The sequence below is a fragment of the Cryptomeria japonica genome, chromosome 4 (genome assembly GCF_030272615.1).
Source record: "Cryptomeria japonica chromosome 4, Sugi_1.0, whole genome shotgun sequence".
Classification (NCBI taxonomy): Eukaryota; Viridiplantae; Streptophyta; class Pinopsida; order Cupressales; family Cupressaceae; genus Cryptomeria; species Cryptomeria japonica.
In genome coordinates, this window is record NC_081408.1 from 711,294,771 (window position 1) to 711,322,521 (window position 27,751).

The 27,751-nt window shown below is 36.1% G+C and overlaps 1 protein-coding gene across 3 annotated transcripts in view; it reads right to left on the reverse strand.

The window, feature by feature from the left end:
• The window catches only part of LOC131036174 (CBL-interacting protein kinase 23), a 103,466-nt gene that overhangs the window by 61,458 nt on the left and 14,257 nt on the right, over window positions 1–27,751 (reverse strand). For 2 of the 3 annotated variants that reach the window (XM_057967997.2, XM_057967995.2), the window contains exons 2-5: window positions 26,506–26,568; window positions 26,029–26,100; window positions 25,715–25,822; window positions 25,455–25,535 (exon numbers count right to left, since the gene is read on the reverse strand). In XM_057967997.2, coding sequence (XP_057823980.1) covers window positions 25,455–25,535; window positions 25,715–25,822; window positions 26,029–26,100; window positions 26,506–26,568 — 324 coding nt within the window. The remainder of the gene's footprint in view (window positions 1–25,454; window positions 25,536–25,714; window positions 25,823–26,028; window positions 26,101–26,505; window positions 26,569–27,751) is intronic. The other variant, XM_057967996.2, reaches the window with a different exon arrangement.

Genomic DNA, 27,751 nt, shown 5'->3' on the forward strand with positions numbered 1-27,751 from the left:
CTAACCCTTCTGCAAATTTGATAAGTTAATCAATCTTTGGAGCTGCTCCCTTTGGCGAATTTTAGGAAGAATTCAATCTTTGCTTTGAAGAAAGAAGAATTAATGAGATGAAACCTCCTTTTATATCTTCTTTGATGGCTTCTAGAAGCGATATTTTATCCTCTAGAAGTTTGAACTTCTCCTTGCTAGGCAAATAATGAAGTCTTTAATGAAATAAAACCTTGTCTTATAGTTTTCTTGGAGACTTCTAGAAGCTTTATCTTAACCTTTTGCTTGTCACACAAGGAAGTAAATGTTGGCATTATAACAGATAAAGGGAGATGGTTGGCATTTCAATTAGGATATTGAGAAGGTTGTTGATGATTATGGATATAACTGATTAAGGATGTTTACTGTCTTAATATTATTATTTTGTCATTGATGTCAAGAAATTGATTTTCTGATTCAGTATGATGTTGCCATATCTTAAGAAGTATGTTTTGAAGAGAGTTAAGATGTCGGTAAAAGACACAGAAAGAATGTGATGAATAAGGGGAGAAATAAGTTATTCAATGGGCAACTATTACCGAGTTAGACAATGATGAGATCATGATGTTTAGATTTTTTTTGATATCCTACATATGCTATTGTTTGTAAGGTTAATACTATACTATGTTACCGAGCAAAGAACCTAGTCGGTAAACCCTAAGGAACCTAGTCGGTAAACCTTAAGGTTATCGCTATCGGTTAATGAAGGCAGAATGTCTACCGAGTGAAGTTTAGTATTTATCGAGTTGCAACCGAGTAATAACAGAATGCATTGAATGAACAAAAGCATTATTTAATGAAAGAAGCTGATGAGCAGGTTATGATTAAATGATTGTTACGACGTGTATAAAGGTTGTTAAGGATCTATGGCAATGAAATATTGGCAGAAAGATCTATAGCTCAGATTGAATCGCAATACCCTAGCACAAGTTCCAAGAAATGTATGCAAGTTCCAAGGCGGGGTAAAACGTTTTCAGATCGAAGGATACATTGAACCTGGTCAAGTTTGAAGATCTGATGGCTATGATTGATCATGGGAAATGTGAACAAGGAGATTAAGCAGTTGGCAAATTGTTTATAAATAAGGAACTGTTGATAAACAATGTATGCGGACAAGTGTAAGCACAGGGATGCTACATAGTGATTACCGAGCACTGAAGCTTAAAGACCTGTTTTTGATAACAGAGTATAGAGTCCAGCAGAAGGACAAGATAAGTCCTATGACTAGATTGTATTGAGCAAATAAGAATCTGCTTTAGCATTTTTAGATGTGAAGTTGCAGATATATTTTTATTATTGTTATTTTGTAAAGTGACAAAAAATCTCTTAACCGAGTGGACTTAACAGTCTTATTTGTAAAACCCTCTAGCAGGGTGACATTCTAATTGAGTGTTTTGAAATCCTTTAACAAGGTCACTTCTAACAAGGTGAAGATTCTAACAGATCTGAGGGAAATCCCTTAACTGAGTCACATCTAGCAATGTGTTTGTAATCTTTAACAGGATTTGCTTTTAACCGAGCATACTCTAGAAGAGTATATTTCTTAGTGGGTCCGAAATCCCACAGTGGTTTTTCCCTATTTGGGTTTCCACGTTAAATCTGGTGTTATATGTTTTGTGATCTTATCTGTTTATGAGTTTGCATGTTTTACAGTTTTTCTGATAAGGTTACCGAGGTTGAATCTGTTGATTTTATGGAAGATTAAGTTTGTATGTTTCACCCCCCCTCTCATCTTGTTAGCTTGGCATCTGTACTAAACATTTAGTATCAGAACTATCAATTGGTATCAGAGATTTAGACTTCGGAAGAAAAGTTTAAAGGTACTTGAGGCAAAGATCCAAAGATGTATAAGAGGGATGCACCGAAGTTGAACAAGTCAAGTTTCTCTACATGGCAGAAAAGGATGAAGCTACACCTATCAGGAGTTGGAGAATATGTTGTATATTATCTGGAGAATAATTTCATCACACTTAGCACCTATCCATTGACAATGGAAGAGATAAAGGCAAAGCAAGAACATATCCAAGCAATGATTGAAATAACATCTGCATTGACTGACTCAGAGTTTAATGATCTAGAAGGCTGCAATGATGCAAAGGCAATGTGGGATAAGCTCATATCTGTGTATGGTGGAGATGAACATGTTCAAAGAGCAAAAGTGGATAGTCTAAGAGGACAACTTGAATCTATGAGGATGAATGAAGGTGAGAACATAACCTAGTACAGTACAAGGTTAAAGGAGATTGTCAATCAAATCAAAGGAGCAGGTGGAACTATTGAAAAAAAGGATATAACAAGTAAGTTGTTAAGAACCCTTCTACCAGCTTATGCAATCCGAGTCTCTGCAATCAATGAATTGAGGTTTGTACCCAATATGCCAGTTTCTTTAGATGCTACTATTGGTAAGCTACATGCATTTGAGTTAAGTAACTTTGATAACAGTGGGTCATCGGTAAATAAAGTTGAGTCTACATTTAGTTCTTTTCATCTTGATGAATCTGATGATTTCAATGATAGAAAGTATAAGTATTCTGAAGGGAATCACAGTGGAGCAAGTGAAAGATTTCGCAAAAACATGGAGGAGGTACACAAACTTTATGAAGAAATCAAAAAGCAAGAAGAGTTTGAAGCACTTTTAGCCAAAAGGCTACCGAGAGGAAAAGGTAAGTAGAAAGGAAAGTTACCTTTGAAATGTTTTAACTATGATAGAATTGGACATATGGCTTCTAACTGTCCTTACAAAGAATCTAGTCAAAAGAGAGATTACCGAGATGACAGACAAAAAGATAATCATTACAGAGGACACCGAGACTTCAAGAGAAAAGATAAAAAGACATGCCTAATAGCTGATGAGGAATCTAATGATGATAAATCAAATGAAACTAATACAGAGGAAGTTGTTTATGTGGTATCAAAGATGGATCAGATGAAGAAAGGTATGAAGAAAAAGCTTTAATATCTCATATAAATACTAATGATTCTTGGATCATAGATAGTGGATGCTCACATCACATGATAGGTGATAAACAGAAGTTTGTTATATTAGAAGATTATGATGGAGGCTATGTAAGATTTGGTAATGATGCACCATGTCCAGTAAGAGGTAAAGGATCTATAACACTTCTTGACAATGCAAAATGCAATGATGTGTATTGGGTTGAAGGTTTGAAATACAATTTGTTGAGTGTAGCACAGCTATACAACACAGGTTACCGAATAGAATTTCAGAAAGGAATTGTCAAAGTTCATGACAAGAATGGAAAATTAGTTGCTACCGAGACACAAACAAAAAGTAACACATTTCACCTTGACTCAACTCGGAATAAGTGTCTATATGCAAAGATAGATGATATCTGGTTATGGCATAAAAAGTTTTGTCATGTAAATTTTGATAATCTGATCAAAATAAGTAAAAAGCACCGAGTAAGAGGTCTACCGAGTCTTGAAAAACCTGAGAATGCTATGTGCCAAGGATGCCAGATGGGAAAGATGACAAGATCAAGCTTTACAAGTAAGTCCTACACTTCTAAGGGAATTTTAGATCTTGTGCATACTGATCTTTGTGGTCCTATGAAAGTTCGGAGTTATTATGGTGATAAATATTTCATATTATTTGTGGATGATTATTCAAGGATGATGTCAGTTACGTTTTTAAAAAAAAATCAGAAGCTTTTCAAATGTTTAAATGGTACAAGGCAAGAGTTGAAAATGAAACAGGAAGACAACTGAAATGTCTTAGATCTGATAGAGGAGGAGAGTTCACCTCTGATGAGTTCAACTTATTCTGCAATGATCGTGGTATTAAAAGGCAAGTCTCTGCACCGAGAACTCCACAACAAAATGGAATTGCTGAGAGAAGAAACAGATCTATTGTGGATTGTGCCAGAACCCTGATGATTGAAAAGAAAGTGTCACAAACATTTTGGAGAGAAGCAATAAGCACAGCAGTTTACACCTTGAACCGAGTACAACTGAAGAAAGGAACTTTGAAGACACCATATGAAATCTGGTATGACAAGAAACCTAATGTAAGTTATTTTAAAATTTTTGGAAGTAGATGCTATGTTCACAAAGATGATAGAAATGGCAAGTTTGATCAGAAAAGTGAAGAAGGAACATTTCTATGTTATTCTTCTAGAAGCAAAGCATTTAAATGTCTGATCAAATCATCTAACAAAATAGTAGAAAGTGCAAATGTGAAAACTGATGAATTTGCAGAAAGAAATGATGAAAGAAATTCCAAGGAACCAGAAGATTATGATGAGTTTGTCTATGTTCAACCGAGAAGTCCTACCGAGAAGACTGCTAAAGGAAATGAAGAGAATATCCAGTTACCGAGTGATGAAGAAGATCATACAGAGCCTACCGAGCCTGTATTAGCCAAGTATGTCAGAAGGAATCATGCATCAAGTCAGATTATAGGAGATAAGGATGATCCAATGATGACAAGAAACAAACTGAGACAGAACACATGTCTGATATCTGAATTTGAACTGAGGATAGTGAAAGAGGCATTTAACAGTGAAGATTGGATAAATGCTATGACAGAAGAGATTGATCAAATCAAGAAGAATGACACATGGACACTGGTCCCAAGACCGAAGGACAAAAATGTAATCGATACAAAGTGGATTTTCAGAAACAAGCTGAATGAAAAAGGTGAGGTCATTAGAAATAAAGCAAGACTAGTTTGCAAAGGTTATGCCCAAAAAGAAAGAATTGATTATGGTGAGACTTTTGCACCTGTGGCAAGACTTGAAGGAGTAAGAACATTGTTGGCATATGCTGCTTACAAGAATTTCAAGGTATATCAAATGGATGTCAAATCTGCATTTCTGAATGGTATATTAGAAAAAGAAGTTTTTATTGAACAACCTGAAGGATTTGTTGAAGGAAAGAATAATGATCAGGTATGTAAATTGAACAAAGCTTTATATGGTTTGAAACAAGCACCTAGAACATGGTATGAGAGATTGCACTCTTATTTGATCAAAATTGGTTTTATAAGAACTAGTGAAAACAGTAACATGTACATGAAGAACGATGAAAATGGAATACTAATATCAGCCATATTTGTTGATGACATTATATTTTGTGGAAATGACTCTCTATGCAAGAACTTTGGAGATAAAATGAGCAAAGAATTTGAGATGTCATTAATCGGTGAGATAAAGTATTTTATTACTGATACTGCAAATGAAAGATGAGATTTTCATTACTCAATCCAAGTACATAAAGGAAATCTTGAAGAAATTTGGAATGGAGGATTCAAAACCAGTAAGTACTCCTATGACTACCAACTGTAAACTATCAAAGAATGATGAATCTGCATCTGTTGATGAGACACTTTACCGATCTATGATTGGAAAGTTGCAATATGTTGTTCACAGCAGGCCAGATATAGCACATGCAGTAGGTATAGTTGCAAGATTCTCTACAGATCCCAAGGAAACACACATGACAGCAATCAAGAGAATTTTTAGATACCTAAAAGGCACTGAAGATTATGGCTTAGTATATCAGAAAGGAAATGTTTTTGATTTAAAAGTTTATACTGATGCTGATTGGGCAGGTAACATTGATGACAGGAAAAGCACAAGTGGAGGAGCTTTGTTTTTAGGAGAAAGACTAGTAAGTTGGCTTAGCAAGAAACAAGGATGTGTTTCACAATCAACAGCAGAAGCTGAATATGTTGCTGCAGCATTGAATTGTATCAATATAGCATGGATCAAACAACTATTGGAAGATATAAATGAGAAAGTTACCGAGCCAGTAACTATATTCTATGACAATACTAGTGCCATTAACATTTCAAAGAATCATGTTATGCACTCTAAGACAAAGCACATCTCTATCAAGTATCATTATCTTAGAGAAGAAAGTGGTGTTGGAGTATGTTAGCATAAAGGAACAAATAGCAGATATCTTCACCAAGCCACTGCCAAGGGACACTTTTGAGTATCTCAGAAGTCAGTTAGGGGTCCTACCCCTATCTTCCATTCACTGACTGAGTTCGGTGAAAGCATCAACTCGATGACTCTACAAAATATCTTTTAAGAGTTGATGCTAATTTACACACTTTAGGAGGTTTTCTAAAGGTGTGCAGGAAACAATAACAGGGAACAGGAATTGAAGACAAAATGCTCTGACCGAGACTAAGTTGAGACCGAATAGCAAAGGAACTCACTTCATACAGGAACAAATTATGTTTTAGTTTTCTTTTTGGCATTGTTGTCAAAGGGGGAGAAGACTAATGTATGGGGGAGAAGACTGATGACAAGGGGAGAGCATTTCAGAATTTCACAGCAATCCGAATCATTTAGGTCAAATCAATTGGTTTTGCCATCAATGTCAAAGGGGGAGATTGTTGGCATTGTAACAGACAAAGGGAGATTGTTGGCATTTCAATTAGGATATTGAGAAGGTTGTTGATGATTATGGATATAACTGATTATGGATGTTTACTGTCTTAATATTATTATTATGTCATTGATGTCAAGAAATTGATTTTCTGATTCAGTATGATGTTGCCATATCTTAAGAAGTATGTTTTGAAGAGAGTTAAGATGTCGGTAAAAGACACAAAAAGAATGTGATGAATAAGGAGAGAAATAAGTTATTCAATGGGCAACTATTACCGAGTTAGACAATGATGAGATCATGATGTTTAGATTGTTTTTTGATATCCTACATATGCTATTGTTTGTAAGGTTAATACTATACTATGTTACCGAGCTGATTCAGTATGATGTTGCCATATCTTAAGAAGTATGTTTTGAAGACAGTTAAGATGTCGATAAAAGACACAGAAAGAATGTGATGAATAAGGAGAGAAATAAGTTATTCAATGGGCAACTATTACCAAGTTAGACAATGATGAGATCATGATGTTTAGATTTTTTTTGATATCCTACATATGCTATTGTTTGTAAGGTTAATACTATACTATGTTACCGAGCAAAGAACCTAGTCAGTAAACCCTAAGGAACCTAGTCGGTAAACCCTAAGGTTATCGCTATCGGTTAATGAAGGCAGAATGTCTACCGAGTGAAGTTTAGTATTTACCGAGTTGCAACCGAGTAATAACAAAGTGCATTGAATGAATAAAAGCATTATTTAATGAAAGAAGCTGATGAGCAGGTTATGATTAAATGATTGTTACAATGTGTATAAAGGTTATTAAGGATCTATGGCAATGAAAGATCGGCAGGAAGATCTACAGCTCAGATTGAATCGCAATACCCTAGCACAAGTTCCAAGAACTGTATGCAAGTTCCAAGGCGGGGTAAAACGTTTTCAGATCGAAGGATACATTGAACCTGGTCAAGTTTGAAGATCTGATGGCTATGATTGATCATGGGAAATGTGATCAAGGAGATTAAGCGTTTGGCAAATTGTTTATAAATAAGGAACTGTTGATAAACAATGTATGCGGGCAAGTGTAAGCACAAGGATGCTACATAGTGATTACCAAGCACTGAAGCTTGAAGACCTATTTTGATAACAGAGTATAGAGCCCAGCAGAAGGACAAGATAAGTTCTATGACTAGATTGTATTGAGCAAATAAGAATCTGCTTTAGCATTTTTAGATGTGAAGTTGCAGATATATTTTTATTACTGTTATTTTGTAAAGTGACAGAAAATCTCTTAACCGAGTGGACTTAACAGTCTTATTTGTAAAACCCTCTAGCAAGGTGACATTCTAATTGAGTGTTTTGAAATCCTTTAACAAGGTCACTTCTAACAAGGTGAAGATCCTAACAGATCTGAGGGAAATCCCTTAACCGGGTCACATCTAGCAATGTGTTTGTAATCTTTAACAGGATTTGCTTTTAACCGAGCATACTCTAGAAGAGTATATTTCTTAGTGGGTCTGAAATCCCATAGTGGTTTTTCCCTATTTGGGTTTCCACGTTAAATCTGGTGTTATATGTTTTGTGATCTTATCTGTTTATGAGTTTACATGCTTTACAGTTTTTCTGATAAGGTTACCGAGGTTGAATCTGTTGATTTTATGGAAGATTAAGTTTGTATGATTCACCCCCCCCCCCCTCTCATCTTGTTAGCTTGGCATCTGTACTAAACATTTAGTATCAGAACTATCAGTAAATGTAGAAAGTTTTAATGCTTGATTCTTCCTTCTAGAAGTTTGAATTTTAGGAAGACATGTCACATTGCTCTATTGCTTAATTTGCCAAGTCATCATCTTTGCTATCTTCAATCCTTTTGAAATGCCATGTCATCTTTCTTTGCCATGTCATCTTCAATTTCGCCCAAGTGGGCAAGCTTTGGTGAATTTTGGGAAGAATTCCTTGTGCCATGGTCAAACTTGCCTAGGCGTACTTTGAAGGTATGATGGACAAGGCGGACTGAGAAAATTCCTTGACATGTTTGTTTGTGCCTTGGATGAATTTTTGCCATCTTTATTTCATGCCATAATATTAAGGTAGACTTTGAAAGTGTTGGACATGATGAACGTTGCATATACTTAGCCATTTTTATGCCTTGGTTTCTTGTTTGCTTAACCTTGAGAAGGAGTTTGTTAACTGTTGCCATGAGTTAGTTGACCCCCGATAGGAGTTTGCCATTACTCAAACAATTTTAGCTTGGCTACAAGGTACACTTGGAAAATTTGTCAGACATTTTTGTGTAAGAATAAGCTTAACCCTAGGTAGGAGTTTGAATAACTCTTGCCATGGATTAGTGAACCCTTGGTAGGAGTTTAACATTTGTCAAACAATTTTTCTTGGACAATTCTCCTATGCCTAGACATTGATTCTGGTAAAACATCTTCCATTCTTGACATCCTTGGACGATTTTGACTGATCATCTGCTATTCCTCTTGCTTAACCTTGAGCCTTGTCGAATTTGTCTGCCATTTTTACTTCTTCAACTTAGGCGAAATTTTCAATGTGCCATTTCACTTATCTTCTTTTGACTTTGTCAACAGTGTTCATGCCATGTTCATACTTTGCTGGTTCATCTGAACAAAAACCTTAATCTAGATTTCCATTTTGCTTTTTGCACTTGGAGACCTTATTTTTGAAATCTAAGAACGTGGGTACTGATATTATAGCTAATCTTCTGGAACAAAACCCTAATTAGGGTTTGCATTCTGCTTTTTACCCTTAAAGACATAATTTTCAAAATCCGAGAACATGGGTAGGAATAATTTGGCATGAGGATTGAAACCCTAATCTTGGAAAGAGCAAAAATTTTCAAGCCCTTGCTTTTTACACTTATAAGCAAAAAATTTCAAATCCAAAGACATGCATAGGATCAAAACGACCTAAAGAAAACAAACCATAACTCAGAAAAAAACAAAATTTTCGAAGCCCTTCTTTTTATATCTAGAGGCGAGATTTTCAAATTCTAACAAAATGGGTAGAAATAAAATAGCTCAAATAACAAAACCCAGATGTCACTTTCAAAAAAGCAAAAAAAAGCAAAAATTTTTACAAATAGCAAGTTGTTAGAAATGACCCAAAGCAATTGCGATCTTCGTCTTTCAAACCTTTTCAGCACTTTGGCGACATTTAAATTCAATTCTGAGCATAAATTCTCAATCTGACCCGGAATGACCTGTAATATCCTCTTCTTCGCAGTGATAAGTTCAGCTGGCCGTTAGCCTAGTTCCGAGGCCCATAGGCTACTCGGGGGCAGAAATTAGGGTTTCCTATTTTCTAGGAGGATTCCTTGGTGTTTTCGGGGGGTATATGTGGGAGTTTGTCAGTTTGGACTCTAGATTCCTTCTGGGTTTTCAGAGAGCTTCAAGATGGTTCGACATGCATCTGCATAGGGTGACTTTTTCCAGACTTACTATTTTTAGTAAGTGCAACGGCTGCTCAGAATGTGGTTAAAATCACTTTAGAAACACTTACTATTTTTAGCAATATGCTATTTTTGGTGAGTACTATTTTTAGCAATTCTAATTTTAGCAGGACATCAGCAAGCCTATTCAGATGGCTATTTTCGGCAGGTCAGTTTCAGTAGTTGGTCTTCCAACATTTTTTGGTGTTATTCTTGGCAAGTTCTATAGCTCAGCTCAGTGGCTATTTCTGGCAGTATTATTTTGGCAGGATCCTGTATTCACTCAGAAGACTATTTTTAGCAGTTCAGTTCATAGTCCCAACTCAATTCAGTTTTGGTGATTTCCAACACTTTAGTCTCTGGCTAAATGTGGCAATAATCGGTATTTGAGGAGAAGGTAATTTTAATATATTAATACCTTAGGCATGAGGTATTAATATTTGATTATTTTATGGATGGACGACTTAGGAAGGGAGAAAATATTAATTTTATCCTAAGTCTATTTGGGTGAAATTTGCATATGACTTCAAGGGGGTCGTCATGGTGTTAATAATTTAATTATAACTCAAGGCAAATGAGGCGATTTTCTAAATATATTGCCTCAGTAATATTTTTTATTTGGAAGACATAGTTGGGCGCCCAATTTACACTTTATTTTATGACACTTCTATTTATTAAAAAGGGCGATTTTAGGTAAATGTGAATTGCGCAAACTTGTGCAAGGAAATGAAATGAAATGCAATGCCAAATGTGGATGAAATGGAATGGCATTTGGTTTGGGCGTATTTGGAGTGCATTTGAATTTGAATTTGGTTGGCAAAAAGTTATAAATATGTGTTTTGGGCTCTCATTTTGGTATCTCATACAATTTACACCGTTATGCTGTCGGATTAACTCCAGACAATCTTCGAGGGTGAATACCTCCTAGGACTCTTGACAGGCTTCGAGTGTGACATATCACTCCTAGCTGTGATTGGATCTTCTGAATGTGTGGTTCGATTTTAGTGTGCATTTTCAATGTGGTGTGGATTTCAGTGTTGCTGGTTTTTGGTGTGGCTGAAGTGTAGATTCGATCGTATCTCCATGCCTGTGTAATCGATTATTCTGGGTAATAACTTGTTGGAAGCATATCTGGAGGGCAATCATTCTTCTACCTTGGCGTTTCATTTGGTGTTCTTTCTGATTTTTGGCAGCAAATTGAACTTTCCATCTGGGTCGTACCATCTCTTGGCTGCCTTGGGTTGCATGTTGGCTGTTTTTGGTGTTTGCAGTGCAGGTTTGAGTCTCTGGTTGCATCGCCTTAATCATAGGTTTCATTTGCTTCCGTTTTTGTGTCATTCGGAGTTGATTTGGAGAAGTTGTGAGCATTTTGGGGTATCCGTAGCTAGCTGGTCTGCGTATTTTCTGTGCGTGTTATTGATTTTCAGAATTTCATAATTGTGTGTTAGAAGAGCTTTTTGGTGTGAGTAGTCTAAGTTGGTTTGGGAATGATTATCTATTATTGTTGCAGCTGTTGTACTTGTTATCAGCACTTGATTCTTCATTCTATATGATTTGTAATGCTGGTTAGTAGTACTAACAGTAACACCAACGTTATGTTATTTCTTAGTACTACTACATAAGTGGAAGAGGCTAGCTATGCCGCCTATCTTTGGATAGTGATATTTCATGTATTGATAATCCATAATGTGCATTGTAAAGCTAGTTAGTAGTACTAACAGCTATCTTTTGGATTATTGCTTGTAGTCCCACTGCATAAGTGGAAGAGGCTGGCTTAGCCACCTATTTTGAATATTTTGTAATACTGTCCTCCCGCTACATAAGCGGTTGAATTGATTGTAATGTTGTCCTCCCGCTGAATAAGCGATGGAGTTCATAGTAAATTTCATTTCTAGTCCTCCCGCTGCATAAGCAGTAGAGTGATTGTTGTTCAGTTTCTTGTATTATCCTTGGCTGGTTTACCACCAAGTGATCTTCAATATTCTCCATATCCCGCTGAAAAGTGGAAGGGGCTAGCTTGCCGCCCGAGCATTGTATTATTTCTAGTTATTTGAAGCTAACGATCCCCTCAATACCGTATGCGCTCACCTTCCCATATTGGGCACTTGGTGATCAAAAAGTGGAAGGGTTACAACTTCAGCATTATTGTATCTTGATTTCCTAACCTTAACGGGTTCTTGTTGTGATTGTAATTGGAAACAAATTGAAAAAATTGTTGGGGATATTACATGACCTCGAAACTCTAACTCTTAACTCTCTCAAAATGAAGATTTATGAAAATGCAGAGCTAGGAAAGAACCTAAAAGAGAAAACAGGGGGTCCCCATTTGCGATGGGGCAATGTGTGAATTAGGTCACAAAAAGACCTCAACTTCAGGCTGTGGCACTTCTCTAGGTAGGAAGACAAGTTGTAAATGTCTTGAAATTGATCCTCCATTGTTACTCCCATTGTTAATCCCGTTTCCATTTCCTCCAAGGTTGTTGGAAGTGCTAGCTTCATGGCCATTAGTGGATTTATTAGGAGTTCCCACAACATTCTAATTAAGCTTAGCCAATAATTGTGACATCATATCATAGCGTTAAACTATCTTTCTGCTCTGATATCAGGAGCCTCATTTTGTTTTGTTGTCCTCTCTGCCATGGTTTGAACTAAATCGACTGCTTTCTCTTTGTTTCTCAAAATCTCTAAAAAAGTCTATTCAACTGGGAGAGACGGAATTTGATACTGATGTCTTCTTTGCTCTCTATTGTAGTAACGGATATCTCTGTCACTCATGGAGAACTCTAATCAATCTAAACTCATAGGCTGGTAGGAAAAACAACTCTGATACAACTAAAATATACCCCTTAATAATTTTTAATTTTTTCCCAATCACAATCCACACCAACACCCGTTAGGGTTAGATAATGAAAATCAAATACTGTTGAAAGTAACCCTTTCACTTTCTGATCACCGTGAGCCCAATGTGGGAAGGTGAAAGCATACGATGGTAAGGGGATCATTGGCTCAATAAACTACTAGCAATTAGAATTCAAATACAATACTGGGCGGCAAGCTAGCCCCTTCTGCTTATCCAGCAGGTGAAAGAAACTTCTACAATAGTTTGGCGGTGCAACCAACCAATTACAAGATTACAAGAACTGAAAGTAACAACAATCACTCAACCACTTATCCAGTGGGAGGACTGAAAATGAAATTGCAATCAACTCAACCGCTTATGCAGCGGGAGGACGGTGTTACAATAATTAAGAAAGGTGGCAAGCCAGCCTCTTCCACTTATGCAGTGGGACTAAGAGCAACAATCCAAAATAGATAGTTGTTAGTACTACTAATCAACTTTACAATGCACAATATGGATTTTCAGATTAATAGATATCATTGTCCAAAGATAGGCAGCAAAGCCAACCTCTTCCATTGATGCAGTGGGACTAAGAGTAATCAAGAAAATTTGTTGTTAGTACTACTAACCAGCATTACAAGATGAATAAGAATGGATATTCAAGTGCTAATAACCAGACCAACAGCTGCAACTAATTACCAAGACCTTTCTCACCATACCAATGAACTCACACCCCTGAAAAACAACTACATCCTCAAAAAACAAAATCTGATATAAATGAACAGCAGGCTGGAAATGTAGACCAGCAACAATAAACCCCCACAAAATGTAATGTCCCCTTCTCGTTGATGTCTTTCCAGTGGTCCATTAGCCTATTCCCGAGACCCGTAGGCTAGGTGGAATGAAGAATGAGGGTCAAGCATTGATGAGGCGAGAACTTACTATTTTTAGTAAGTCAGGGGTTGGCCGTTTTGGTGATACTGTCCTACTAAGCTCTCCATGCTCTGTCACTGGGTGCAAAGATCATGCTTTTCGGAGCAATAGTTCATGACTTACTATTTTTAGTAAGTGACAGTATGGCGTATTTCTATTTTTGGCAGTGGACGGAGTCCTGATCTTGCACCAATTCAGTGGTCTTCCTGGCTCAACTTCATCCTAGTTTTGGCAATAATCAATATTGGAGTCATAAGTGATATAATTAAATATTATTTCCTTATCCTAAGGTTTAATATTTAATTAATTTGATTATTTTTGCTACTGATTAATGACTATGGAAATTGCGCATAATGTCTCCTAAGTGCTAGGCGATTTATTATGTCTAGAAAGGGGCACCATTTTATATTGGGAGATATTATTTCATTCACCAAAAATATTTTGCTAAGTCAAAATCGTAATTTTATGCTTACTTAGCGTGAATTTTTGCTTATGGCTTGGATGCCATCCTTGGGTCCACTTGGTAAATGAAATGCAAATGGAAAAGTGGATTTGGGCGCATTTGTGAGCATTTGCATTTGGATTTGGTGGTGTTGGAGGTTATAAATAAGAGCCTTGGGCTCCCTTTTTTGTTATCATATGAATTTGCATCGTTATGCTGCCGAATTGGCAATTGAAAATCTGAGCTTCAAAGTGTGGCTTCCTAGCTAAGTCTCAATTTCGTACTTGCAAGATAGTACCTAGCTATGTCCATGTATTTCCAGTGCTATTGGTGAGTGAGTTGCAGATTGAGGAGTGTTTTGTGTGAGATTGGAGTGTTTTCTGGTTGCTGGTCGCGGATCTGCTGAAAGTGTATTTTGCTCATACCTCTTGGCCAGGCGATTCCATCATTCTGGGTATCGGCTCATCCATCTTTCCTACCACTGGCGATGCATCTTGTAATTTTTTAGCATATTATGTTGAGTGTGGAATTCTATAATGAAAATCGAACTTCTCAGGTTAGGCGTTGGGTTTAGTGAGTGCATTGGGAAGCGTACAAAATAAATATGGGTGTTTTGATAGCTTCCTTTGGGTTTGTTTTCATTGTGGCTGGTGTAGCTTTAGTTTAGAACTGATTTTGGGTGAATTGGGTGAGTAATGAGAGAGTTATGAGCATTTTAGTGAATCCATAGGCTGTTGGTTTTGCATTTCCAGCCTACAGATTTTGATGTTAGCAGAAATTTCATGTTTATTATTTGGATGTTCAGCATTACTCTTCTTCTCTTACTATCTTGATTATTGTAAGGTTAATGTAATGTCCCCACTTCGAAATAGAATTTAATAATAAATGATAATAATAAAATTAAAACATTAAAAATTAAATTAAAATATAAAATAATATAATTAAATATGACTAATTAAAAATTAATTAAGTTAATGAAAAGTCAAAAGACATGAAAGGAAAAGTTGTGACTCCCTCAACAATGAGATATAAAAAAGATACGAGAACCTCATTTGAGAGGGAGGATAAATTGGAAATGAGAAGTGCAGATCTGATTTAAATAATAAGTGCAGATCTGATTACGAAAGGTTGTGTCCCTTTCAAAGGGTAGAAATAATGAAGAGTTGCACTCTTTCAAAGGGTGCTAATGGTGAAAGGGTATGTCTCTTGCCAAAGGGCATACATGATGAAGAGGTGTGACCTCTCCCTCGTATTGAGAGATATAAAGGTAAGGAATCAAAAACATCTAGTGAGATCACCATCGATTAGAAGGATAGCTGCGTAGGCAGAGGCAAGAGAGGAGGGGGCACGGGAGAGCATTCGGGAGCAGACTTTCGTGACCAGCAAGTAAGAGGTAAGGTATAATATTTTATAAACAACTAATATATTAATGTTGATTAAACTTATAGTGTTTATTGAACATAGATAAGGAATGTGTTAAGGCAGTAGTAATATGCATTAAAATTACCATTTACTAAGTATGATAATTAATATATTAATATTAATTAATGTATATTTCATTGAGCGTTGGTAAAAGTATATTAAGGCTAAAAATGTGTGCATTAATGAATACAATTAATTAATATACTAATCTACACATAGGGAATGATTAAGGAATATAGATGTTATCAAGGAAGGTGTAATGCATATGTTAACAATGATAGGGTACATTTGATATGTATATATGTTAAAGAATACATTAGGAATACATGTTAACATAAAATGTGGATTAGGAAATAAAATAGTACTAAATCATCAAAGTGTATTATAAATGCAAATGTAAACACATGTTGGAGGCTATAGGGAGGAAACTCCCTTAGTCTAAGGGAGGGATTATGAAAATCCCTAGGGCAGTATATATACTGATTATTGATATGCATATGTAGGGCTTGGTTGATTAAGTTCAACCAAGAGGAGATGGATCTGGCCGGTCCACTCCGAGGACTTGGGTGATGGGATGCATCACCCAAGGTAAGGAATGACACATGGTCTTCCTTGGAGGGCTTGGGCGTAAGAGGTTACACCCAAGACAGGAATCGAAATTACCTTCGATTTCCTGGAGGGCTTGGATGTAAGAAATTACATTCAAGACAGTAGTCGAATTCACCTTCGACTTCCTGGAGGGCTTGGAACCAAGATGGGTTCCAAGAAGGCGAGCTTCACGACTGCCTAAGGACATACTTTGTATGGCATTCGTATCCTTTTTTATTAGATTAAAATTATGATTATGTTGATTAAGTATTAGATAAGAATTGTGATTAGTGTTAATTAAGTATTTTAAGGTTAAATTGCAAGTTAAATTAGTTATATATGTATATTTGTTGTATTTCTAACAATCTATTTTGCAAGACAATGATCCCTAACTAGTAGGGACATTACAGTTAAGTAGTAGTAGTACTAACCAATTCTGGCTTGCAACTCTCATCCTGCTAAAAAGTGGAAGAGGCTGGTTTGCCGCCTATTTCAATTGAATTGTAATTCAATCCTCCCGCTGCATAAGCGGTCAAGTGATGATTGATTGTAATGGTCCTCCCGTTGCATAAGCGGTTGAGTTGAGTTTGTTTGTAATTTCAGTCCTCCCGTTGAAATATCACTGTCGAGTGATTTGTGCTTTTGTGTATTTCTCTTGGCTGGTTCACCGCCAAGTTTCTTGCATTCCCGCTCGATAAGCGGAAGGGGCTGGCTTGCCACCCGGTATTGTACTCCACTTCATCTTTCAGCAAATTTGAAATCTAACGATCCCCCATTCATCGTATGCTCTCACCTTCCCACATTGGGTACTTGGTGATCAGAAAGTGGAAGGGCTGCATTTTTCAGCAAGTTTTCAGTTTATGCTTTCTAACCTTAACAGGTTATCTGTTTGTGGATGATTATTATTGGCCTAAAAACAAAAAAAATAACTGGGATACTACACAAAACACTTCTATCTCGCTCAAATCACACCCAAACAACCTCTAAACACACTCAAAAGGACCCAAGGCATAAAGCGACTAAGGCAGAACTGAGAAAATAGCACTAACAATGCACAACCACATAACACACAATCCAAAGCACCTCCCAGTATAGGGCATTTACAGCAGAAAGTTCAATTTGCAAGATAAAATCCATTACTCCAAAATAAACATTAAAAACTTACTTGAGGAATCGCCCAAGGCATAGGAAAAGGACAAGCAAATACCCAAAACCATCAAGAATCCACATAGAGACTTATGAGCAACATACACCTTCAGCTACACTAGAAAACAACAACCTGGAAACACATTAACAGCACCCCCAAAAATCAGAAGACCACAAAAATCTTCAAATCTTTGTTGAGCTCAATTTGCTCCTCTAGATGAGAAACAGTCACAAATTCAGCTAGGCGTTATCTCTCAAGCACGAAACTAAAAGCACTAGGAGGTATGCGTCCCTCGAAGCAAGAGTCTGACAGTATTTCGACAACACTTCATTATCATAGCAAATGGATGATCCAAATGAGAGCCCAAGGCCTCTATTTATAACTTTCCGCCAACCAAATTCAAATTCAAATTCCACTCAAACGGTGCCCAAATTCCATTAACATTTCATTTCACCTCCTTAGGCATTGCATTTCATATTATTCCCTTAGCATATGAAGTCAAAAACATGACCCCCTTAAGTCGAACTTTTGGGAATAACTTAAAGTTTATAAAACGATATTAATGAATTTGCACTTTGGTGTCCACAAAGAAGATGAAATAATTTGCCCAAGCAGACTTAGGATAAAAATTAATATTTTCTCCCTTCTTAAGTCAGGCATACATAAAATAATCAAATATTAAAACCTCATGCCTAAGGTAATAATATATTAAAAATACCTTCTCAAATATTGATTATTGCCAAATTGAATCAGGAACTGAAGTACTGGAAATCACCAAAACTGAACTAAGTTGGAGCTCTGGACTGAACTGCTAAAAATAGTACTACCAGATATAGTACTTACTAAAAATAGTAAGTCCTAAAAACATCACCAAAAAAATTGCTCTTCAAACTCCGTGAGTGAACTCGGAAAACCCAGAAAAATCCAAAAATTTGATGGCTGCGTCCAGCTTACTAAAAATAGTAAGTTCGGGAAACTTCTTTGAACTGAATACATGTCACACCCTTGCGAAGCTCTCTAAAAACCCGGAAGGAATCCACAGTCTGAATTGTAAAATTCTAATTCATCAATCATCAAACAACTCCCGCAAACCTACAAAAAAGTTGGAAACCCTAATTTTTGCTTCTAGTTAGCCTACGGGTCTCAAGAATAGGCTAATGGCCAACTGAACTTCTCACCATTGAGAAGAAGACATTACAAAAAAACTAGAAAGAATCCAGAGAGAAAACTACAAAACTCCTACAAACACCCCTCTGAAAAACCATCCTGAAGACAAAAACCCTAATTTAGTCTCTGATTAGCCTATGGGTTTCCAAAATAGGCTAAGACTCCATCCATCTGTCTAGAACTGATAAGTTACATAGGATGCATCTCCTTGTTGAATTTTGCAAAAAAAATGCATTTCTAATGAAATTTCAGCATTTTTTAAGTTGTCGAGTTTTTTGGCAAGTCGCATTTTCAGGCCTAGTCTATTGAGTTTGAATTTTTGAACTATGAATGTATATATATATAATATGCATTGATCATTGAACTGAAACTATTGCAATCTAAAACATGTAACTCTACAAGCACGAAAAGTAATTATCCTCATAGCATGCAAACTGTTTGACTATTTGACAAAATAAGCATTGGGAAAGGTACACACTTTTGGTAAAAAAAATTATGAGCATATTTTAGAGGATGTGCAGCACACTTGTTGGAGCCATCATAACTAGGAATGGACAACTTGCCTACTCTACACTGCAACTCTTGGTTAGGTTCTTGCCCCTATCTCATTTGGGCCTATTCGTGTACTTCATCTAGCAAAAATATGCTAAGGACATGGTTGCATGAAATTCCTCACCTAATGATTGGTACACCCTCAATTAGTCTATAAAACTTTCACCGTCTCCTTGTTGTCTTGTGTGTCCTCTTAGTTGTGCCTCTATGAAATCAGGCATTAAAGGTCTTTGAGTTATTCTACTAGCTACCCTGGAGTTGTCATTAGCAGAAATATTTGCATGACTTGCCTCTCCATGGTTGTCATTGTTTCCATCGTTGCCATTATTACCTACATGGTTCTGGTTGCCATTATTGTGTTTTGCATTGTTTGATTGATCAACTGAAACAATTGTTGCTTTCCTCTAGCCAAGTCATTTGAAATTTGCATAATACCAAGATTTTGTTGATCATCCCTATCACCCACGTTCCCTATAGCTTTCTCACCTAACAAATCTGCAATAGCAATTTCTTGTTCAATCTCCAATTGTTCCAATGTATCGTTTGGCCTCCCTCTAAAATAATACTCGGGAGACCCTCCCGGTTGCATAAAAAATTTCTGCTATCATAAACTTGCACAAATCCCCACTAGCACTGTAATATCCCCTACCAATTTTCTTTACCAAATTTTGCACAACTTTTACAAGTTTTCTATGCAGGCATTATGTCAAATAGTTTGCATGTAGTCAACTTTTTGGCAATGTAACATAAACAATTGCCAAAGAACTGATTTCTCAAATACAATTAATAACAGCCTTTCTTCAATTAAATTCTAGAAAATACATACACCAAATATTATTTGCAAATCTACACATGCTGCTGCAATATACTTGTGTATACAGAGCTTATAATATCATAGGAATGTAAGTACATGTATACCTCAGGAAGTGTTGTTAACAGTCCCAAACAGCAACTAAATTACTCCATATGGATTTTTTGTGACTGATATGATTCCCTTGAAGAAAGTATGACACTTTACAAAATGGAACAGCAAGTAACTAAAAGCTATGAAACCTTTTCTAGAGGCTGCACTGGCCTTTGTGGACCCCAAATAAGATTACGGTAGGGATAATAAAGTCTTCAAACTCTTATGAAATGCATCGCCTACCCTTGTAACACATTTCCATAATATGTATGGCCTTTAAGACTTGGAATGGTAAGACAAACTAATGAAGGCTCAACAGCAAATGAATAGAATTTTATTCCTTTCTTTCATCACCACACACAACAAAAGAATTTTCTTATTTTTCACCTTCACAGCTATTGAAGAGACAAATTTATTATTTGCTGCGAATTTCAATAAATTAAGGAAGATTTTTTGAAGCAAACTGGTATAAGTGAAAGTGAGTTGGAAACACTTCAACCGGAAACTCATCTTTCACCGGTTGGAACTTCTTTTGAGAGTGACATACCGGCAGTATTTAAAAGGGTAGAAAAGAAAAGAAAACCCTCACCGGTACCCTCACCTTCACCAAAGAGAACCAAACAAAAACAACAGGCAGTTAGGCCTCCGGTAAAGAAAATGACTCCTAAGAAAAAGAAGGTAAAATAGAATATTGCTCCATTGGATAAACTCTTAACTGAAATCACAGAGGATGGTAAGCTGAAGAACATCAGCAAAATATACAATACACTATCAGCTAATGATAAGAAAAGCATAGAGAACAGTGTAATCTTACACTTAGATATTCATAAGAATTTTTTTATGGAAGTTGTTGATGAAATACCAAATGATCTATATAGGAGATTAGAAGCTAGAAGGCTAGCAATCGTTGAGATGGACAAGAAAATTAAGATTGAAAAACTACTTGCAATACATCTAGTCAACTCAACTGATGAAATGGATAAACTTATCAATGAAGCAAACCGGACAGTATTCTCTACTGCTCACCGGCATGTAGCACTAATGGCAGGAAGAGTAAAAGAAGTCTCTAAAGAAACAGCTGATGCATGGGATATATTCTTTGTGGAAAAAGAAAAACAAGAAGAACTACTCAGACCAAAGACTATTAAAGTATATCAAAAGGACGGGGATAAGGGGAAAGGTAAGGTAGGTGGTCCTCCAAGCCTTAAAATAACTGATAATGTACCCCCACCTCCTTTAGATACTCCACCGGTAGATACTACTGACAGTCAACCGACCACAGAGAGTATAGAGACTCCATTAGAGGATACAAATCATGAGTCTGAAGTTTTGTATAATGTAAATATTGATACTCAAGAAGTAAATGTTGTGGTGGACAGAGAAACCACTTAGGACAAGAGGACAGATGTGACTATTGAGTCACCGGTTGCAGAAGTTGAGATATGCATTGAAAAACCTACACCTACAGAGCAACCAGCAGTGGATACCACTGAGAAACCGGTAGACACAACTGAAAAACCATCAAAAGAACCGGCTAAGGAAAGTACAGAGGTACAAACTGAGACTACATCTGAGAAACCGGCAGTTGAAAGCTCAGAGAAACCTTCTGAGACACAGATAGAGAAACCGAAATTGATACAGGTTAAAGCACAGGTTCAGACAGAGACAGTGCCACCAGCCCAAACTGAAAAGTCTAAACCTTTGTTTGTAGAAACGCAAACACAGACTGACCTACCAGAGGTCGAATCAAGCAAGGTGATTACCACCACCGGTAGCATGGCTATTGTGAAGGGCAGTTGGACAAACATCTGGTACATCTATGGCAGAATTCAGACCTACAAATGTAACAAAGGTCTTATTGGATTCAATAAAGAAGATCACGGAATGTAATGCACAAGCCTATAAGGCTATTGATGATACAATTCCCATTCTTAAATTGATAGCACCAAAGTGCATTGTAGGTAACAAAGATTCTTTAGGTCAACTAGACACATTGTCTAAGTTCATCACCGGCAACATATTGACTGTTGATCAAATAAATGAGGATACATTTAAAGAGAGAATGATTAGAGAAAAAGAGAAATTCTTTGAGGAAATTGTGAAGAAGAATAAGGAGAAAATGGATACCCTATTACCAGAACTTGGAGAGATAATTTTTGACTTCAAGAAACTGTATAGAGATTCTTGTAAAACAAACATTCTGACAGAGGATCTAGACAAGGAAATCAGCAAAGCACAAGATAAGATAAACAATATTGTTGACAATCTGATTGGTACATCAGACTTATTTTTGGAGATAGAGAAGAGGATTGTAGAGCAAGAAGAGAAAATCAAGCAGTTAGAAAAGGACAAAGAAAGAATAAAGGATAAAGCAAAGGACTTAAAATGCAGACTTGGTCCAAAACTAGATTACCTCATTTCTTTGAGAAAAGAAATATCTGAGGCTCTAGTTCCCGGACTGAAGACACCGGAAGAGGAAATGCACATATCACCGGTACAGTGCAAAGATCTCAAGAGGCAATAAAAGACAGCGAAACATTCAGTAATGGTTTAAATTCAATTTTGACAGACATTTTTCAGATTGTAACCCACCGGTTACAAGAATCCAGGCAGGACTCCACTGACAGTGAATGACAACCTTTGTCATTGATGTCAAAGGGGGAGTAGTGTGATGAGAAAAATGGTCAGAAGGAAGTAGAGATTATCTTCTCAGGGGGAGCACACATTTTTGGACACACAATTTTTTTGGAAATATTTTTGGACTTCAGTTTTTGGATACATTCTTGAATTTTTCTCATGAGTGTTGTCATCAATGCAAAAGGGGGAGATTGTTGGCAAATGCACACTCCAATGAGAAATTGTAGGTGATTGAAGGTATTGTCATTGATGGCAACCTTGCAATCATGTGATACCGGCAGACAGACTCTACACCGGCACACAGAACACCGGCACCGAAAAAGAAGAATACCGACACCCTGGCCGACAGCATTATTGTGTTAATATATTTTGTAATTAATTGTAAAATATTTTGTAAACCGACATGGCGGATTGTAATATGACTCATATATGTATGAGATCATTGTAGATCATCAAAAAGAGGAGAAGTAGAGGTATGATGCGAAATATGATGTAAAGGTAGCAAACCTAATATGTGAATTATTGGATAAGGGTTTATGTATGTAGTAGAGCTTAAACCAGTACTGAATCTGGCATAGCAGATGCTAATCTGAAGCAGTACAAGATATTGGATTAGTTTAATCCATTTTTGTAAGTCATTGTGACTTCCTTTGTAATTGAGCAATAAGCTCTAGGCACTCGGCCTTCCTGCATGTGCAGGCCCCTATTGTAAGAGTAATATTCCCTTATTGGCCAGTAAGCGAATATTGTGGGTCACAAATCCCACCAAGGTTTTTCCCACACCGGGTTTCCTCATTAAAACTTTGTGTTATGGTGTGCTTTTCATGTTGTGGTTCTTGTTCTTATTTGCTGCATTATTTTTGCTTTACCGGCCTGTAAATTTGGGACCTGCAACTATCAACCAATTGTTCACTTTCACACAAATCATGACACTAGGTGAATATGCCATATTGGCTAGGAAAGAATATTTCACCACCAAAACCAATCTTCATTTGAGGGCATTCATCCTATAGCAGAGAAAAATCTACTCAACTCCACAACTAGGTTTTCAACCAAAATATTAGATATTCAGAATGCTCCAAATGAATCCCTTCATCCTCTTTTTATAATATTCGCTGGAACTTTCTAGAAAAAAGTCACTTTTAAATAACAATTAATAATTATTTTTCCTTCACAAAAATGACTTCATATTATTTTATTTTTGGTCCCCAGGTAAAGTAATTTTAATAAAGTATCCATGATAATAATTAATTAAATGCAAGTTGCCTAAAAATATCATTTTAAGACAACTTTATTTAATTAATAAAATTATCTTCTTTCCACTTGCTGAGGCTGAAAAAGAAGACATCACAATGCCTATAAAATGGACATTACAAAAACGGAGTGCCCATTTGTTAGGTGAATTTATGACATGGGAGGTATATTTCCCTGTTGGGAATGTTGACCAATTGTGACTTAAGCATTGGAATTTGAACCATGGACTTGGACACCACATTTGTCCACAATTTTGGAAAGCATTTTTCATATCCAATTTTGGACTTTGTCTATTTAGTAGATGCTTAGGATGGAAATAGTGTTGTACTTGTATTTGCAAGGGCTTATGTTGTCAAATTTTTCTAGACATAATTGATGATTGTGGTTTAAGAAATGGATTCTATAATAATGTATTGTGATCCAAAATGTGATAATACGTTGAATGCTCCTTTGTCAGGTTTTTTCCTGAAAGGGTTTTCCCAAGGTAACTATTGTGCCATGTTTATGCCTGTGTTGTATGTTTGTGTAAATCTTTATGAAATTGTCAAATCTAGGCTATTTTAGCATTTCTCTCCTCTAAAGATTATGAAGAAAGCTATTTAGTTGCATATGGTTTCCTTTCAAAAATGGCATTTCCAATGAACCACGAACACTATGAATATTTGATTATGCCTTTTCATCTCACAAACACACAAGCAACTGTCCATGCTAACGTGAACAAGGCATTTCATCCTTATATGAAGAAGCTTGTTTTGAGACTTTTGATGACTTCTTGGTTCATAAAAGGGTTTTGCAAGAGAACTTAGCCCACCTTTATATTTTTCCGAATGGCATGATAATTTATAGTTTCTTTGGATAAAAATAAAGCACAAGTGTTTTCGCTGCACACAATCTGCTATACTTGGTACAGATTACTTCTGGTGATTGACTCAAAGTGGAACAATCCAAGCTTTAGGCAATTGAGGATTGGCCAGAACCAAAGACATTTACTCAGCTTAGAGAAATCCTAATATTATATGGTTATTATTGACAGATTGGCAAGGGTTGTTCTCACTTATCTACTCCACTCATAGATTTGATCATTGGAATGGCCGAATTCAGCTACAAAATATATGACAATCTTCTAAGAAATAACCTGCACTTCTCCCAATGATGACTTGACTTTTGTTCTATGCACTATATCTCACGAGTTATTAACTTGAATTCTTTTCATGAGTTATAATGCTAAATTTTTTAGCATTATAAAAAGGTAGGATACTCTTTAATAAGTTGACACTATTTAATATGATAACTTTAAACCTTTGTATCTATTTAGTTTTTAAAACCAAACTTAATTTTAAAATGTCTTTTTTGTTGATTATGCCAGCCAAACTGTTGTTAAAATATTAGAAAGATTGAAATGTAACCACCCTACACAGTAAATTTGCCCTTTCCAAAAAAATTCAACATCAACAATAAAATCCATAGTTCTTGTTAAAAACAAAATCTTACCCTAAGAAATATTGATGCTAGTGCTGATTCATTTGAACGAACAAGAACGCTAAAAAAGTTCTCATTTTACAAAATACAAAAAATTAAAGAATTTTAAAGTCCTAGACATCACTAATTGGTAATTCATATTGATTATTCAAATTGTTTGTCATCTTATAAACCCTGAAGCTTCAAAGTTGAGACTAACATGATGAAACAAAATTTCAATAAGATCTAATTAAATTCTCACAATATGCTTACCCGTACTTGTTGAGGCAGCGCACTCAAACCAAAGTCAGAAACTTTAAGATTTCCATATGAATCAAGAAGCAGATTTTCTGGCTACAAAACTCAAAGGTGCATATGTCCAGTTAGACAAGTTCATAACATATTGTGTTTCCAAAGAATAGTCATGGATCATTGAAATATAGGTTCAAGTAAAATACTTAAAGAATGGATCCAAAAAGAAAAGATGAAATGGGAGTACCAGAAGATTAATTAATTCTCCAGTTGTACCATACCTTTAAGTCTCTATGTGACACACCCCTACTATGGCAGTAATCCACAGCAGTGATAAGTTGTTGGAAGTACTTTCTTGCTTCATTTTCTTTTAATCTTCCATGGTGAGTCTGATTTCAAAACAAGTAAATTATGAAGAGCCCAATCCAATAAAGTAGTTGATGCCTTGCCATTCACAAATAAAATTGCAAAACTGTACACATAAATTAAAAGCTGGCTGGCCCACACCAAAACAACTGAAAAATTATCAATTGTTGATTAAAAGATGAATCAGAAACATATCATTATTTCATAATTGATCTATTCTGCTTCTTACAATTTTATTATAAAGGTCACCTCCCATTACAAATTCAAGAACAATATAGATCCTCTTTTTACTAGCCATGACCTGAAAATCAGAAGATCAACATTGTTAAAAGTCATACCACTTTGCTGAAATAAGTAGCCCAGGAAACCTATGCTACTACATTGCCAACTTAATAAAACCTATTATGTATGTCATAAAATAATATGCTTCTATGCATATTTAACGTTAACAAATTAAGATCTCATGAAATGCAAACGAAGACAGAAACTGTTCAATTTCGAAAGATCAAGTTTAGTCATTTCCAAATTCCTAACAAACAGAAATTTTAAAATTTATCATCCAGCAACCTATTGATATGAAAGAAGGGATATTTTCAGTCTGGGGATAAAAGAACACCTTTAGCTATTAAATTGGTCGTTTTGACCAATATCAGCACTTCTCATTGATAAACAACAAAATTCCTAAATTCAGAATTGAAAAACCCACCTCATGCAACTGTACAACATTTGGATGCTTGATCAAATTCATGGTAGAAATTTCTCTCTTTATCTGTACAGGAAGAACATATATTACAACAAAGCCTCCCAAGACAACATATAGCATAATCTTGGTCAGATACATGTCAATCAGAATATGCTTCGTAACCACTAAACCTTAATGCTAATAACTACTATTATGTGTAAGTACAAAAAATAAATTCCACAGGGAAATGAGCAACTTTTTATTATAATAATGATCTTTATGATTGCCTATAGCTGTAACTGTAATGTCCCTAGCCAATTCTGATGAAGATTTTCAGACTATTGCCCTTTTGAAGGAATTATGACAAAAACTTTGCTAATGACTGATATAAGATTTCAGATTTGGCAAGACATTATAAACCTTTGTTTATCCAATAAGAGTGACTTGCTAATCATATAACAATGGTTTAGGGAGATAATGCTACAATAATACTTAATGTTTGATTCAATGACAATAAATTTTGGTGTGAAGAAGTAAGATGACAGCTGACTATAATTAAGACAAACAGTTGGCATAACCAAATTCACTTCCCTTCTTACAATATACTGTCAAAGATCAATTACATGTACAAGTGCAAGGACCAAATCTCTGAGTTCTTTCTGAGGACTAATGACTGATAGAAATTCACACTTTCTCCATTTAAACAATAAAATGAAATGTGAAGAACCTGGTACAAATTGGTGAAGGAAGCAAACGCATTCTCAATGATAATGGGCTCCGAAGTGTGAGGTTGTACCAAGTGACATGCGGTCCCTGCTGTTGCTGTTACCAAAGTCTGAGAACACTGTGCAAATCTGCGTTCTGGTGTCCAAATGTTATCCCAAACTGATCGCCTATGATGTAGAGATATATCGCATTCCTTATGTAGAGTTAGGAAACAAATGCCAAGTTTAATGAGCCCAAATGAACCCACTAATGTTCCGCCCCTGTATCTGATATGGACAGGTCTGATAACCACTTACAATCTGCATTTATGAGCCAAAGAACTCCTTCCAAATTGATCCAGTTTCCAACTAGAGTACAGCGCTTTCAACCTAGGCGATCTCAGGCAATCTTATGCATCATACAATGAATATCGATGGAGTAAGAGGGGACAGACCTGAAGGAGTTCAGCCCATCATAGAAAATAATGTTGCCACCAAATACTCCAAAAGATTACCACAAAATCATCGCCTCATCCTCAAATAGCTTTAGGAACCAATGGAGGACC